Below are 17297 nucleotides of genomic sequence, written 5' to 3'. Positions count from 1 at the left end.
GCCCAAATATGGTAGTGATGTGCCCAAATATGGTAGTGATGTGCCCAAATATGGTAGTGATGTGCCCAAATATGGTAGTGATGTGCCCAAATATGGTAGTGATGTGCCCAAATATGGTAGTGATGTGCCCAAATATGGTAGTGATGTGCCCAAATATGGTAGTGATGTGCCCAAATATGGTAGTGATGTGCCCAAATATGGTAGTGATATGCCCAAATATGGTAGTGATATGCCCAAATATGGTAGTGATATGCCCAAATATGGTAGTGATATGCCCAAATATGGTAGTGATATGCCCAAATATGGTAGTGATATGCCCAAATATGGTAGTGATATGCCCAAATATGGTAGTGATGTGCCCAAATATGGTAGTGATGTGCCCAAATATGGTAGTGATGTGCCCAAATATGGTAGTGATGTGCCCAAATATGGTAGTGATGTGCCCAAATATGGTAGTGATGTGCCCAAATATGGTAGTGATGTGCCCAAATATGGTAGTGATGTGCCCAAATATGGTAGTGATGTGCCCAAATATGGTAGTGATGTGCCCAAATATGGTAGTGATGTGCCCAAATATGGTAGTGATGTGCCCAAATATGGTAGTGATGTGCCCAAATATGGTAGTGATGTGCCCAAATATGGTAGTGATGTGCCCAAATATGGTAGTGATGTGCCCAAATATGGTAGTGATGTGCCCAAATATGGTAGTGATGTGCCCAAATATGGTAGTGATGTGCCCAAATATGGTAGTGATGTGCCCAAATATGGTACTTGTAGTGATGTGCCCAAATATGGTAGTGATGTGCCCAAATATGGTAGTGATGTGCCCAAATATGGTAGTGATGTGCCCAAATATGGTAGTGATGTGCCCAAATATGGTAGTGATGTGCCCAAATATGGTAGTGATGTGCCCAAATATGGTAGTGATGTGCCCAAATATGGTAGTGATATGACATCACTGTGTCCATATATGGGCACATCAACTGCCATCTATCTCTGATAGAGAAATGAGGAATTAAACTTCTACTACTTTTTCTCAAACGTGTGCACTAGTTGTCAGCCTATATTGGAACACTTTGTTTAAAACTAATATCACAATAACAATAGGTTATACACATTTTGATCCCTATTTTCTCCTTTACCATGCCACCTAGATTGTTTTAGATCTAGTTTAAGTAGGGCAGGAGCCGCCTGAGTCCAGGATGACTGAGACACACCTGGTGCTGACCAGGGTTCAATTAGATCGATCCCTGGTTTAGTGACGAAGGCGTATCCCCTTACTTCAGTTTGGGTTTTTTTTTCACATGGATGGAATCCCATTTTATCGTATTAATTTTTGTACAGCTCTTAGAGGTTTCACAACATTAGGGGCTATATAAATCCAGGATATTATTATTACACACATTTTATAAGTTTCAAGCACTATTTTGTCTTTTTACTGAAGCACATTTTTCAATTTTGTAGTTTGCAGTGCTCTATGTTGGAGATGAGTGCCTAGGCAGTGGTAGAATACTACATTGTGGTCCATCATTATATGCTTTACATAAAGACACTTATCATGCTGGTACATGGTCAATGACATGAATGTGGGCCTACCTAGTGACACTATGTACTAGGCTACCTAGTTACACTATGTAGGCCTACCTAGTTACATTATGTAGGCTCAATAATCATAAGTATAAATGAATACTAACAGATAGTTTACAAGATCAAGTAACTTGCGATGTACATAATCCGAGTTCATGGTTTGAAAACGCTGATTCTGAGATATGCTACAAAATAATAAAGTAATATTAAGTAATAGTACTATTATATTAAAATGTTAACATTAACTTCATTATACTTTATTTTATGAATTCTGGTTGTGCCATTGTATTATAAATAGCAATTTGTAATAATAATTTATTCATAAAAAGAAAAACATTTTGGCACACTTGGCGTGTCATACCTATGCTTATCTGGGAAAAACGACAGCTTGTGGTGGTATGTAAAAAGAAACAATGAATCGTTACATGTGAATCTGTGGCAATCAGAATAATAATACATATTTGTGACCATGTGGACATGGTATAATTATAATAGTCTTCAATCTTGGCACACAATAACTATGCATTCACAGAGAAAAAGTACACACATTATACATACCTGTATAAAACAAGAAATATTTCTTACAAAAAACGCTGCTCGCTTTATTGAAAAATATTTTTTATTTTAAATGTTTTTGAATGTATCATTTTATTGTCACATAATAGTTATTTTACCTGAAAAAAATGTAATTTAAAGCAACAAATACTTAAATTGTCTGTCAGACAATAGTTTTTGGGTTTCTTTTCTTTTTTTATATGTGAATAAATATTATTTTTTTGTTACAGAAGTGAATACTCAATTTCTGTCACTTTAGTTAATTTTATTGCTAAGGTCAAATCTGGGGGTCACTTCATCACCCTAGATATTTCAATTGTGAAGTATCCTATTACAAACACAAACTTTAATGGACTGTTTCGATAATAATTCAATGAATATCTGACAGTGAATATACCAGAAATGCTTAGGGATTTGTAATTTTAGCATGACATGTTCTAATAGACTCTTTCCCAGACGTTTTTTGGGTCTACTGTAGCAGCTGGAATCACTAAATTATAGTGGAGTTTCCATTTTCACAAAACTGTCTGTCCTTAGAACTATAACTGCTGCTTGCTTTAGCTTCTGATTGAGTAGTCCTAATGGGATGTAGCGGGCTAGAGCAGCAGCGTGAAAAACAGTAAGTAACGAAACAATGACAGCAATGTTAATCTAGTAATTAAAGAAACAATATAAATGTAGGCCTATCAAATAAAGTAATATATTTAAGTTTATACAATTGGTCTATTACAAATGTTTAATACCTGTACATCAATTTATTTTGTGCAAGAAAAAACTAGGTCAGCAAAAACTTTACTTGTTTATAACAAATAACATAACAAGTACTGAGAGTTTATTGCCTAAATATAGCATTTCATACATTTAAAATGGGATGTTTTTTTTATCCTGTCATGTTATATAAATAATACATATGGAGACCAGAGATAAAAACTCGTTTTATACTGTACTTTATTATGTGTATTTATATAATATTAGAAATAAAGTTTGGTATGTTTATCATGGTTTTATTCTCAAATTATTTTACTTCTTAACTTAAAGATGTATTGTCCCCCAAAAACATGAACAATGAAGATTAATTAAATCAGACTTTGAATAGGTTAGTTTGTAGTTAATATAATTTAGTATAATAACGTTAAAGATGTATTGTCCCTTGAAACACAAAAAATGAACAAAAAAAATATTCTAAATTTAAATTGGCCATATCAAAGTAATATTAAAGCTATTCACTTTAAGTCGAAAATTCGAGCCAAAAACAACAATTTTACGTAATTAACAGGATAAATTAATTAGATTACATTTCGTCTGGGAAATCGTCGCAAGCGAAAGTAAACAAAGATTTCAAACCATGAGTATGCATTATTCATGATGCTAATTAGGATTGTTTACAACTCGTCACGGTTGAGAAGGTGTTTCACACAGATCGCGAGGAGTTTTATGATTATGCATACAGAGTAGCCAAATAAGTGCGTAGCATTATGAGATATGTTTTGATTGAAAACTTTGACTGGAAGTCAAAGTTATTTTTTGAACAAAAAAACATCTGCATTTTGGTTAAATTATTTTTTTTCCCGACTAATTTTTGGTGAAAGTTAATAACTATTATGATACTTCAAAATGACCAACCTTTTTTCGATATGAAAAAAAAAATATTTTTTGGAATTAGTCAAAGGGACAATACATCTTTAATCACTTCAGTAGACAAACACGGGGAAAAAGCAATGTTTTCACTTATAAAATGAGAAAATAAATGGTTAAATTCAACCACGGAAGAGATAAATTGTAATTTAACTCTTCCCTGATTCAACCAAAAACCCAATTTGACTATTTTTCCTTTAAATTACAGTTTTTTTCAGATAAATAAATTTCTTTTCGATCCAATTACGTGGCATTAAAATGGCATATTCAACCAACAATTTTGAAAAAATATTTTTCATGGGAACAAATACATCTTTAATCTGCCCGCATTCCTTTGTACGTATTGTTACTGGATCGTTATAGAACGATCGCTTGTATCACGCATGCGTAGAAAGGAAGAAACATTTGTATAATTAAAAGATGATTTAAGTTAGTTGCAGCAAGTCACACGATAGGCAAAAGGTCGTCACTAGAAGGGTGATAGACAGCCATAATCTATATATAAATTATATAAAGTTGGTTCGTACTTTCGGTGCTGATTTTAACCACCTGATGTAACCCTGTTTACTAATTAAATTAAGTTAGATAATTAGTTATTGACGATTAAAACGAATTTAGGTTCAACGATTTGCCCCAAATAGGAGTGTTTTCCGATCGTGGTATACACTGTCTAATGGATGTCCATCTTGAAAAATACCCGCCACAAAAATGCGAGGAGGCTTCGCGTTTTCCTATCTCCTCCTACGATAATTGTTTTTAATAGCTGAAAACCGGTTGAACAGCTAGAGTACAGCATCATAATGTTGAAGACAGGCCGATTTTCTTTAAAAAATACTATTTTGATAGATTTAATATAAGATTATACAAATGTATTGATTTGCGATGAATGGAACATCCCAATCTCTCAGTCTGCCAGAGTTTGGTTTAACACAAGTAGGTAAATTTATGAGCCCTTGGTTTAACACATACGGTAGGTAAATATATGGGCCCTTTGAGAATAAACTTCTTGCAATAATTTGACAATACTGTAAATACACATTATTATATACAAATAAACTTTATACTGACAGTTCCTTCTCAACGTTTGTATTAATTAATAGTTACCAAAAATATAAACGTCGTAGTGGTGTATCGTGACATGTACTTTAATATTTCAATCGATTATGACAGTGACAGTTTTAACAAAGTATTAAATCTCAAATGTTTTACTGTATTTAGAGGTATATTAAGTATAGGCTTATAAAACATGAACAAAATATTTCGTTACTGAGTGGATACAGAATATATTTAAAAATTGTTCCTCTTTGTACCTATCCTCTTTCCCATCCCTCAACCCTAATGTTACATAAAACACAAATTGGGTTTCTTTAAATGAGTCCAAATCAAAAATTTGGACTCATTTTGTGATAAGTTTCTCCTTCGGAAGTAATTCCCAGGGTGCTAATTTTAGTTGACTACATAAATCATCGTGTCTATTTATTCGTTTCTGTAAACGACAATGTATTATAGTCCTGCGGTACGTACATTTGAAATCGCCAGTTTTGTTACGCTGAAATTACTGTATATTCGAGAACCATCTGTGGGCGTGACCTAGATGGTACGCGAGCGTACCATCTAGTGTATAGTAATTTTAGCTATAAAATGCAGTAAATGTATAATGAATAAGGGAAGCTAAATATCCTGCCAAAGAAATTGAATAAATACACAAAGCTTATAAAAGGCTTTATATACAATTAGCAGGAGTTGTTGTTTTCCAACAATTCAATTTCTCCGGGATGGCCGAGGAAAACGAACGACAACTAAAAAGACAAAGACGCAATGCCAAAGCTAAATTCACAAGATTATCAAACGCAATGGGAACCCTGATAGAAAGGAATCGCCCAAAAAATGAAAGAAACGAAGTCTTCTTAAAAGTAAGTGAAGCATACGAATCTACACAAACGAAACACGATCAGCTGATGGATGTCATCGAAGATGATGAAGACTGTGAAAGGCAAGAGAAGTGGATGTTAGAATGCCAAGATAATTTCCTAGAACTTTCCATTCGAAATAAGGAATACCATCCTATTGGTGATGAAGTTGACGAAGAACAAGAAGCTGATCAACAAGATGAGCAAAACGATATACCAGATCAGGAAATACCAGAACAACAAGTTGGAGCTCAAGGAGCCGAAGAAAACCTAGAGGCAAATCAAGTAATAGTTGATGGCGAAGCTGATAGAGGTCAAGCGATCGATGGAAATAATGAAAATGTTGCTCAAGGTCAAATTGTTATAAAATTAGATGAAAATGATGCAGCCGATACTCAAATGATGCCAAGCAACCCATCCTCAAGAAAAAATGATTTATTTAAAATTGAAAGGCCAAAGCTACCTAAGTTTTAAGGGGATGTGAGAGACTACTACATCTTTCGTGCCGACTTCCGACAATTTATAGAGTCAAGATATAGTAATAGAGAGGCAGTAACAATTCTAAGATCCAGTCTGCAAGGAAAACCACTGGAATTGATTAGAGGCTTAGGTGAAGATTACCGAGCAGCCTGGAGCTATCTGGATAATGTATATGGTGACCCAAGGTTTATAGCAGATGCAATTGCTCAAGATATAAACAAATTCAAGCCACTTAAGGAAGGTGAAGAGAACAGATTTTGTGAATTAACACATTTAATAAACAGAAGTTATAACACATTAAAGGAAGCTGGCAGACCGAATGACATGGACAACAATCACGTGTTAGCCATGATAGAGCAGAAATTAAGCATTGAAGACAAAAAAGTTTGGTTTCGTCATCTAGATAATAAGGAAGCAACTTTAAACGAGCTGATCAACTGGATGATGGGAGAAATGAAATCACGAATGAGGGCTACTGCTCAAGTTAGATCCAACAGTAATACGAAAGTATCTCAAGTAAATCAAGTAGCCGCAACAAAAAGATACAAATGCTGGATTTGCAGTTCGGACAGTCACTGGACGGATAAATGTAACAAGCTTAAAGAGAAAACACCGCAAGAAAGATTAAATGAGATGAAGGCTGGCAAAGCATGCTTTGGATGTCTAAAAAAAAGGTCATGGCATGAGTGTCTGTAATAGAAGAAGACATAGTGTTCACAAGTAGTGAAAGGGGCACAGTGCAAGTATTTTCATCACCCTCTACTGCACATACCAGAAGGAAGCCAAGCAGTAACTACAACCTCTATAGGAAATTCATCAATATTGCCAGTATTAGTAGTAGAAATATTGGGTAGAAAAGACACACGCTGTCAAGCAAAATGTGCTTTTGGATTCAGGCGCTCAAATCAGTTTAATAAGAAGTCCACTTGCAGAACAATTACATCTTAAAGGAAAGGAAGTGGTAACTACGATAAAGAAAGTAGGCGGAGAAGAGGAACAGTTGTTTACGAAGATATATGAAACCCGTATTCGACCAATGAGAAGCAAACAAGAGTTTATTATTAAGGCTATTTGTATTCCGTCTATAAGTGACGACGTGGAAGAAATATGCGTGGCTGATATAGCGAGACGTTTCAAAATTGATACCAAGGATATTTATCGAGGACATGGTGATGTAGATTTGTTAATTGGAATTGACCACCCAAACATACACATTGGTGAAACTAGAGAGGCAGGCAACCTAATTGCTCGACACTCACCATTAGGCTGGGTGATTTTTGGGGCAGTGACAGAAGACCGACCGTCAAACAATGTATTACATGTAAAGTTTTCACAACCAGTAGACTTAACCGGTTTTTGGACTACAGACGCTATGGGCGTTACTGTTAAAACGTGTTCTTGTGAAGCAAGTAAAATTGGGCCGATAGAGTCAGAAGAAGCCAAAATAATAGCAGACTCCTGTACCAAACTGGGTAACCAGTGGTTAATACCATACCCATGGAAAAGGGATCCAAACCAACTACCAAATAACCGATCACAAGCTGAAAAGAAATTGTATTCAATGGAAAGACGCTTACTTAAGAATCCTGAGCATGCAAAAGCTTATAAGAACCAAATCAAAGAGATGGTAGACATGAAATTCGCTAGAAAGTTATCAGACAAAGAGTTATCATCATACGACGGTCCGGTACATTACATCTCTCATCACGGAGTGTTGCGCCCAGACAAGAAAAGTACGCCACTTCGAATCGAAGATTGGTGGGTGAAGTTATTCAAAGAAATGAAAGAACTAAATACTATCAGTTTTGATAGGTGTCTAACGCCACCAACAACAACAGAAGGGCCTATACTATGTATGTTTGCAGATGCGTCAGAAGACGCATTTGGGTCGTGTGCATACATTCGCTGGAAAGTAGATAATAATCAATTTGATGTGAAATTTGTGGAAGCGAAATCACGAGTAACACTGCTCAAGAAGTTAACAATTCCTAGGCTTGAATTGCAAGCAGCATTGGTAGCTACGAGACTTCATACGATTATAATAGACAAAACCAGAATCAAATTCAATAAAGTAATCTTCTTAACAAACAGCATGATCGTTTTGGCATGGATAAGAAGCCAAGCGAGAGGCTTTAAGTCATTTGTATCAAATAGAATTGGAGAAATACAGAGCATGTCAGAGCCGTCGCAATGGAGACACGTCCCCGGTGAGCATAATGTAGCAGACGATGTATCACGTGGCATACCAGTTAAACAGCTTAACGGAAGATGGCGAATTGGACCAGAGTTCTTATACTTGCCTGAGGAGGATTGGCCTGTAAATACATCGATTGTTGATCAAAAGGAGTTAAAGGAGTTTTGCGCCGAGAAAAGAGTACAATGAAAATTTACAACGCCATTGGCACCGCACCAAAACGGATTTGCCGAGTCACTAGTCAAAAGCTGTAAACTTGCTTTAAGAAAAGCCATTGGGCAACAAACCATGACGCCGTTTGAGTTGCAAACTTGTTTCATGGAAGTTAGTAACTTAGTGAATCAACGACCAATAGGAAGAATTCCGAATGACCCGGACGACGGTAGATATTTATGTCCAAATGATATTTTGTTAGGACGAGCATCAAGTGGAATATCAAATGGACCATTTCGGGATACGAAGAATCCAAGACACCGATTCGAGTTTATGCAACGCATCGTTGATAGTTTCTGGAAATGTTGGATAAGAGATGTGTTTCCGTTATTAGTACCTCGGAAAAAATGGAATACTGATAGGAGAAATGTGAGAGTTTCTGATCCCAATACAATTAGAGGAAAATGGATATTAGGAAGGATCATAGAAGTGTATCCTGGTGCAGATGGAAAAGTTAGAAATGTACAAGTCAAAACTCAAACGGGAACATATCGAAGACCAATAAATAAGATAGTTTAGTTATTTACCCTACAGAAGGTTATATGTAATAACTCCTTTTTTGTGAAGGAGGAGGATGGATCGTTATAGAACGATCGCTTGTATCACGCATGCGTAGAAAGGAAGAAACATTTGTATAATTAAAAGATGATTTAAGTTAGTTGCAGCAAGTCACACGATAGGCAAAAGGTCGTCACTAGAAGGGTGATAGACAGCCATAATGTATAGTAATTTTAGCTATAAAATGCAGTAAATGTATAATGAATAAGGGAAGCTAAATATCCTGCCAAAGAAATTGAATAAATACACAAAGCTTATAAAAGGCTTTATATACAATTAGCAGGAGTTGTTGTTTTCTTACGTATTGAGTTTCCCTGACGTACCAGTTACTATGATTTAGAAGTTGAGCTCTGGTTGATTGACCGTTGCCTCAAAGTTTGCAGGAAAGTTCATCCGCATTCCTTTGTACGTAACTATATTAAGATCATGGGGAGGTAAACCTCCATGTTTAGATGTTAAGCTGGTTGAGTTGACCGTTGCCTCAAAGTTTGCGGGAACGTTCATCGGCATTCCTTTGTACGTACGTCGGCAGAAAATTCGCTATTATTACATCATCGACTATTGCACATAACATTCATCCACATGGAAATATTAAAAGAAAAGAAATATGATGAATATACGACTAAATGTAGGGTTGTTACTGACTTAAATTGGAAACCCGAAAATACACTATAGTAATGGAGCTATGATTAGAGATGATTCATTGTAGGCCTAAACGTAAATAATGTAATACTACGTACCGCTAAAATACGATATTGTTAAGATGTTTAAAAATGTATTATAGAATTGGGAAAATCCATTGATCGTCCCTCCCGTAATTGTTACGTAATGCAGTCGTAAGCTATATTACAATAGACTTATGACACTATATTCAATCGGGGTCGGCATTAATTGGCCGACTATATGCATTGTTAGTGCATAGCAATTATAAGCACTATAATTTTATATTTGCATGGTAGTCCTAATCTGACGTTCCGTTTGTGGTTTATTAGCAAGAAGTTACGCCCCCTATTATGTCACATCATGTGTGTTTGTTCACACACATTTTACGCCATTGTATTAGTAATCATTGAATTTGATTATTCTCATCACGACGTCATCGAGGTATTGTTTCTAAAAATAGAACTAACCTTTCCATTATTTACTATTACTGTGCTGTATTGTCCTACCACCACTACGCTATACCGCGCCTGTCAATTCAGTCGAAAGTCCAAGCTGCCGCGAGAACAATAATACCCTGAGTGTAGCCTACTTATACTCCAAGATGCAACTGGTAGGCCTACTCAGTATTCCATTATTAACGATTTTTGTTCGCTGTAAGTATTACCTGTCTTTTTCATTCATTTGCTTTAGATACGTGTTCTAATCATGTTGTAGACTAGCTAGGCTTAAAGTTAAGGATGTCTCGAAGTTTCCGACAGTAAACTATATAGCCATGGAATAATACGATTATTACACACTCCACGAATGGTCACGTACGTATAGTTTTGCGAGTCATCATTTTGTAAATTGCCTACAATACAAGGAAGTCATTAAGATGCATGTATCTGTGGCCTTCTACAATGGTAGAAGCAATGCAGGTTTTACCCCATTCCAATAGCTTTTGCTATTAGGTTTTAACTCCGTTCTATATGCATATAAATCCATGCTAAACTCGAAATCTTCTCTTACTACCACCAGTATACGTTGACCGAATAGGCCTATCTATAGATTTAAGAATTCAACCAGGCCTACCAGTAGCCTTATTTGGGTTGAATTGGACGTTTAACTGGTGTAGTACAATTAGTAGGCCTACACTAAACTTGATAGACCGAAATTCAACAACTACGTAGGCCTACACAAGAAAATAAGTAGACTTAAAGCTCAGAATCACAATTATGATAATGCTTATAAAATAACAATTTATGAGAAATAATAATAGAAAAAGTAGTTTAAAAAACACAACAAATTGTGTAGCAATAAATGGACAACAACAATAATAGTGGGCTACATTTTATGGCAAAATTCCACATTGACAATTCACTTTGATAAGTTTAATCGATTTCCAACGTGTCTTCTGCTTCATTTAATACCAACATAAACTTTATTCCAACTGTTCATTAATCCTAAATTAACATTTTGGCCTTACGGTGTTTTGAAACAGCTACATTATCATTGATATGTGAAAGTAATTTGAACATATACCTACTGTATATATAGAATTCTCGATCATAAATTAATACAGTATTATTATAATTATATTAAGGAATGATCAACAGAAAATAATAATAAGAAATATATTACCAAAATCAAATCAATTTGATCAACTCAACACATAATAATATGACAGTTAAAGGTATATTTTCCTCTTAAAATTATAAGATATTTTTTTTTAAATTGTCATGATTATGCCAATAGTTATTTACTTTTACCAAATTTGGATCAAAAAATAAATGTATTTACCTTAAAACTGTAATTAAAAAAAAAATATTCAAATTGTCTGACTTTGGTTTTTGGTTAAATTTCGTATATTGCGTCATGTTTATTTGGAGGACAACAGGCTATCCTTTTTAAACTCTGTTACTATATATATGTTAATATTTCATTAGGCTACACTCCCGTAACCCCACCCCTTTATTTTTCGTTGAGACACCCCTCGTCGCTAAGGTAGAATATAATTTTCAGAGAAAAGAACGAGGATAAATGTATGTTTTAACACTCGGCCATTCAGGGGGAGGAAACCCTATTAAAGGAACACAAATGTTTCCCCTTATATATTCTTGCACGCTTTTCCATTCATTAAAATATCTGCATTTTTTTTTTTAACTTCATACCCGTCCAACAGTGAATAACCACAAGTTACAGGACATCATTGATGAACTATTTTATAATTTATTGTTCTTATAAACTAAGTCTAATTTGAGGCTTGGGGAGTGGAGCTGCTGAAAGAGTTGTGAGTTACAACCCTGGCACTAGGTCAGGATTGAACCCTGGACCTTAGGATTGGAAGGCAAGTAATCACCTACAACTCCATTATATTGATATCTAAATGTATTCAAATTCACAATTAATATTATTTGATCTGGCGATTATGTATGTAAACCTACTTAATACGAAATCTAATTTACAGCAGATCATAAAATCAACCAAGGTACAACAGTAAATTATATAGAGATTTGAGTGAGCAATATGCCTAATAGCTAAATATAACAATAGATTGATTGATTGATGTAATCTGATCTGATTAATCCAGAGATTATCTTCCATTATGATTACTGTATTCAAATTGTATCATTCCTATCATTCGATCAAGCGTACTACCTATGAACAAAGGGTTGGCGAACTTGTTTCTCTTGATTAGACTCAATCAACGTCATCATTAAAGCAATGGGGTTAAGTGCGAGGGATTACATTTTAGGCTGAATTAATTTTTTAGCCTATATTCGTTATGATAGGCCACCACATATATAACAATATTGCAAATAAGTGAAATTTGTAGACCATTTCATTACAGCTTTCATGAAATTGTTAGCTAGGCCTCATACGGGACGCACGAAAAAAGAAATGTCCAAGCAAGCCTAACCGATGTGTTTAATTATGTTGCATTTTGAGGTTTTTTAGATTTCACGCTTTAAGAAAGGAAATTATCAGTTTCTTAACGTTGTCTCAGTTTTCAGCAATAAAAACCCGTTGTTTATTTATTTATTTATTCTGGTTTATTAAAACAAAGACATGGCAGTACAAAACTAAATTGCGTCCAGTAACATTAACATAAAAAATATTTCAAAAACGAGCAAAATTTACACAAACATCCAATATAAAAATATACAAACAAAAATGTATTAAAAAAAATAAAGAATATACACATGTACTTATGTCATTGGGGTAGTAGTATCTGATTGGCTGATTAAGAATAGTCTCTATACGCATTCCGATTATAATACAGTTTAAACGCCGGGGTAAATTTTAGGAAAGAGCGCGTTCTATATACTAATTGCTACCACATATAAACATTTTTGTGACATGCATATTAATTTTATATGACAGGCACATGGTCAGCTTCATGCAACCCTAGTGATCCGAACTGGGTGCCGCTTCCACCCGAGCAGTATGGTAACTACACAGCACTCTTCGATCCTAATGGCAGACCTCTGGGCTTCCAGTCTTCTGTCATAAAGTATTTTGAAACCGACGCAGGACAGCCCACTCCTTGCTATTCAGTTGACAATGTAGATGATAAGAGGATAGAGATCATGGTAAGCTTAACACCGATACTTTCTTGGTTAAAGATATATTGTCCCCCTAAACATTTTTCTTGCCATTTTAATGGAACACATAATAGTTATTCATTTTGACCAAAAACTGGATTGAATAAAAAATTATTTACCTTATAAAAAAACAAAATCCCCTTATATGACAGCTAATTGGCTTCCAGTTGATTTTTTTTAAGAGGGACCGGTAGAATACAGTAAGAAGGTGCCGCTTGGACGCAACACAACGGCGTAGCACAAAGATAGGTTTGACCAATCACAAGCGACAATTCGGATAGTGCGGCGCGTCGTGATTGGTCAAATTTCTTACGTCCTTGTATTGTCAAATACGAAAGTGGAAAGCGTCATGCGTTAACATAGATCGGTGGACTCAAATAAGCGCAATATAAGTTATCATCAACGAAGTCTACTAGGCCTAGGCTAATTCATTTTTATCAAATTGTAGGCCTAAAATATTTGTTTTATGTTTTTTAGGCGGAATCTTCACCTCCAGGATCAGTAATTTGGTAAGTAAAATACAGTGATGGATTTATTGGCACTCGTTTCGTAAGAATATCCAGACATTTTTGTTACACCAAATGCAGTGTGCAAATGCTGCACACCGTAAATATTGAACAAAACACGTAACATGCAGTGGCGTAACGCAGATGCCCCTGGTTTATTAGGAACCTCAAGTGGCCCTCAGACGCTATAGGCCTCGGGCGTTTTTTAGAGACTTTTCGACATATTTTAATGCCTGTATTTTCCTCTGGACATTGCTCATGGGCCACCATAAGCTTCGGGACCCCTGTGTTTAGCCGGTGAGCGCTCATAAGCCGTCACTCCACATGTCAATTCTATATTACATATTTTAATTTGTGGTACAATATTTAACTGCGTTCAGCAATAATGTTGTGCAAATTTCCATGCTGTTTCTTTGGAAAGTATTTTCCGACAAATCACTGTTTTATTTGTTATGTTTCAGTGTTGAAGATCAGCTTGGTCGTGAGTTTTGCGACACCAAGATTTACGATTGCCGTCAGGCGCCAGGGAACACTGCTTACTTCAGATTCTTCTGTGACGCTCAGGGTTGCAGTGACAGTGACGTCACATTCTGGTTCCGCTTTTCAGTCAGCTTACCTCCGAGTACGTATACGATCCGGTTTTGGGATTTCGAGTGATTTTTAATATATTCCATCGATTAAAAAGTGAAATATACATATCATGGCTTCATGGAAAGCGATCACTCGTCAGTAATAAACTTGATTTTGATTGGTTTAAAGTTGGCAGATGACCTATTATGATTTACATATAATAGAGAGTCGTCGATTTTCGGCGCAAATTTATGTGCGTTCGATCGTCGCTTTGGTAAAGTATGCATTACTTTGTCGTCATCGTCTACGATTTCGAATTTTCGCGAGGAATTGCCAGACCCAAAGACATTAACAAAATAAAATGACGTCACAGGTTCTATGTCATAGGTCGTCTCAAATATTAAGCTCCCTATTAGTCCTAGTACTTATTCTTTTACGTTCATTGTAAACTTTTTTACACAATAAACATACTCTAACGATTATTAGTTAAATTTACGTTTGTTAACGAGATTCGTCATTGTATCATTATATAATAATACTGTAGGCCTATTACTTACTGATTTCTTTTGTTTTGTTATTTTAGATGAGTTGGACCCAGAATTATGGTGTAACGATCGCAACACGGATGAATATCCAAGTTCTTTAACAATACCTCTGCCAACAGGACGAGAACTCATACCCATAACTCAACCAAGTGCCGCCTCAGCTTTGACGAGTTCGGTCTCTGTTATTTTTGCTATATTATTTTTAGTTACTATAGGCGTACCATTTCGTTAAACTTGAACCACTTCTTTAAACGTTAAACTAATAACTTGGGAACTTCCGATTTGCGATAACATGGCACAAGTTCGATCATGAACTCATTGTGCGTTTGGATGGAAGTTCTTCTTCTCTCAAGTTCTTTGGAAGTTTTGATAAAAGTAGCGAATATACATTGTATAAAGCTCTGTCTACACTATCAAAATGTGATGTGCCCATATATATGGACATGATGATCATATCACTACTATATTTGGGCATATCACTACCATCACACTAGTTTGATATTGTAGACAGAGCTTAAGGTCGTCCAAAATATAAATCTAACTATGCCTATACATTATGATGCCAGCGGCAACGTTTCAGCTGTATAACCTTACACTTAGTCACACTTGGCCTATTCCGTTTGCCTGTCAATTGGAATTTCGTTAAACGGAACAAGAGAATCTTTCTAATTCATACTGAGGGTAGTCCTATTAATAATTACACATATACTTTGTTAAGTTTACCATAAGCCCAGACCCGGAGCGATAGCTTCCGGAAAGATTATGCCTAAAATGTACCACTATAAAGCCGATTTTTTTTTTGTGTAGAGAGAGAGATATGGAAGATTGAAACATGAATACGCATGCGTATAAGTTGACGCTTTCGATTCGCGCGAGCAAATTCGCCAAGTCGGCTTTAGCATTAATTGTCCATGTTCGGCGCACCATCGAACTGAACCGGGAATTAATACACTCGCATAGAATAATGTCCTCATTTTGTAATAATATCATTTAAGCCGATTTTTCACTAGAGCCCCTTTCTCACAGAGTTGTGTGCCAGGAATATTGCGGGAATATACCATTACCATGCCGGTATGGTTTTCTGTGAGAACGGGTCGTCTTGGCATCATGCCGGCACCATGCCGGCATCGACATGACCTGCTTTAGACCTAGTAATATTCTAGGGATATTCCCCGCAATGCCAGACGGGCATTCTGTGAGAACGTATTGCCGTTATATTCCGGGGTTCCCCCCGTCGAGGCTTTGACACCTTGCGCAGTCAAGTGTATCACTTTGGCGCCTATTCAATTCAATTAACAATAATAATGTCGAACTGGAGGGATAATGAGATAAGAGAGCTGCTTAAAATAAGGGGACAAGAAGAAATTTGTAGCATAATCTATATAGGCCGCTAGGCTAGGCCATCCATTAGCTCTTTGTTTGTTGGTGCCTGACCTTTCGTCGCCTTGTAAATTGTAGGCCTACAGCCTTCTAAGGTGTTTTACAGATTGCCGATGACGGCAAATTAATTGCTATACCTGTATAATATATGCACAATATACTGTACATAGCATGTATTGCATAAATATGCTATAAAGGAAGATAATAATCTGTAACTTAACATTCGCCGCCATATCATCGCTAGACAAAAATAATAACAATAAAGGGCGCCCTCAATAATTATTTTGTCAGAGACTTTTTATTGGCCGAATATGCCCGACTCCTTTCTCACAGAAAGCCGGTATATACCGGTTATATTTCCGGCACGATAGTCCGATGAGAATGGGTATATGCCGGTAACGATACCGGCACGACGCCAGCACTGTACCGGTATATTGCAGGCACATCTGTGAGAAAGGGGCTTAGGCGAAATTGTTATACGCATGCGTATTCATGTTTATATCTTCCAAATGTCTCTCTACGCACGCGTATAACATGACGATTTCGATTCGCGCGAACAAATTCGCATGGAAAAATTAGGATTTAAATTAATTTCGAACAATTGTATGTTGACATGAACTTCCTTTTCGATCAAATGAACTATGACATTGACATTGTATCTTTATAACTGGAAAACAACTGCGCATTGGTATGTGAAACATAACGATATTTGCGACAAGTTAAGTAGATATGTATATATTCATCATCTTTTCATTTTCATTGGTGATTTAGTAAGCAATTTTTTATAATATAAATAATACTGCGCAGGTCGTAATTTTAGTATTATAGTTGATTTTGTTTAATTGTTGAAACTACTCTTATAGGCCTACTCTAGTTGTGAATATTTTTATAATAAAACTTATAATTTTATACAATAA

General features: G+C 35.8%; 2 protein-coding genes, 1 long non-coding RNA gene and 1 pseudogene across 5 annotated transcripts in view; 3 read left to right on the top strand and 1 right to left on the bottom strand.

Annotated features, from left to right (window-relative positions):
- LOC140058438 (mitochondrial tRNA-specific 2-thiouridylase 1-like) overlaps window positions 1-3345 on the top strand; it is an 18236-nt gene extending 14891 nt beyond the window's left edge. For 2 of the 3 annotated variants that reach the window (XM_072104044.1, XM_072104045.1), the window contains exon 11: window positions 1465-3345. In XM_072104044.1, coding sequence (XP_071960145.1) covers window positions 1465-1584 — 120 coding nt within the window. In that variant the 3' untranslated portion in view covers window positions 1585-3345. The remainder of the gene's footprint in view (window positions 1-1464) is intronic. The other variant, XM_072104046.1, reaches the window with a different exon arrangement.
- LOC140058440 (uncharacterized) overlaps window positions 1-10841 on the bottom strand; it is a 13538-nt gene extending 2697 nt beyond the window's left edge. The window contains exons 1-2 of the long non-coding RNA XR_011847009.1: window positions 10460-10841; window positions 1695-1772 (exon numbers count right to left, since the gene is read on the bottom strand). This is a non-coding gene — a long non-coding RNA (uncharacterized lncRNA). The remainder of the gene's footprint in view (window positions 1-1694; window positions 1773-10459) is intronic.
- On the top strand, window positions 5654-9093 carry LOC140059295 (uncharacterized; annotated as a pseudogene).
- On the top strand, window positions 10283-17297 carry LOC140058439 (uncharacterized). The gene is made up of 5 exons (XM_072104047.1): window positions 10283-10448; window positions 13159-13367; window positions 13857-13888; window positions 14347-14507; window positions 15039-17297. The coding sequence occupies exons 1-5, from the start codon at window positions 10397-10399 to the stop codon at window positions 15230-15232; spliced, it is 648 nt and encodes a 215-aa protein (XP_071960148.1). The 5' UTR covers window positions 10283-10396; the 3' UTR covers window positions 15233-17297.

This window comes from Antedon mediterranea, chromosome 9 (genome assembly GCF_964355755.1).
Source record: "Antedon mediterranea chromosome 9, ecAntMedi1.1, whole genome shotgun sequence".
Classification (NCBI taxonomy): domain Eukaryota; kingdom Metazoa; phylum Echinodermata; class Crinoidea; order Comatulida; family Antedonidae; genus Antedon; species Antedon mediterranea.
Note: the sequence above shows the minus strand (reverse complement) of the source record. Positions and strands in the feature narration are given on the sequence as shown.

What these genes read in the sequence shown, in the direction of transcription:
- LOC140058439 (XM_072104047.1), top strand. Translation starts at nt 10,397, where the DNA reads ATGCAACTGGTAGGCCTACTCAGTATTCCATTATTAACGATTTTTGTT. An exon ending in CCTCCAGGATCAGTAATTTG is followed by an intron (nt 13,889 to 14,346) that starts GTAAGTAAAATA and finishes GTTATGTTTCAG; the next exon opens with TGTTGAAGATCAGCTTGGTC. An exon ending in TTCAGTCAGCTTACCTCCGA is followed by an intron (nt 14,508 to 15,038) that starts GTACGTATACGA and finishes TTGTTATTTTAG; the next exon opens with ATGAGTTGGACCCAGAATTA.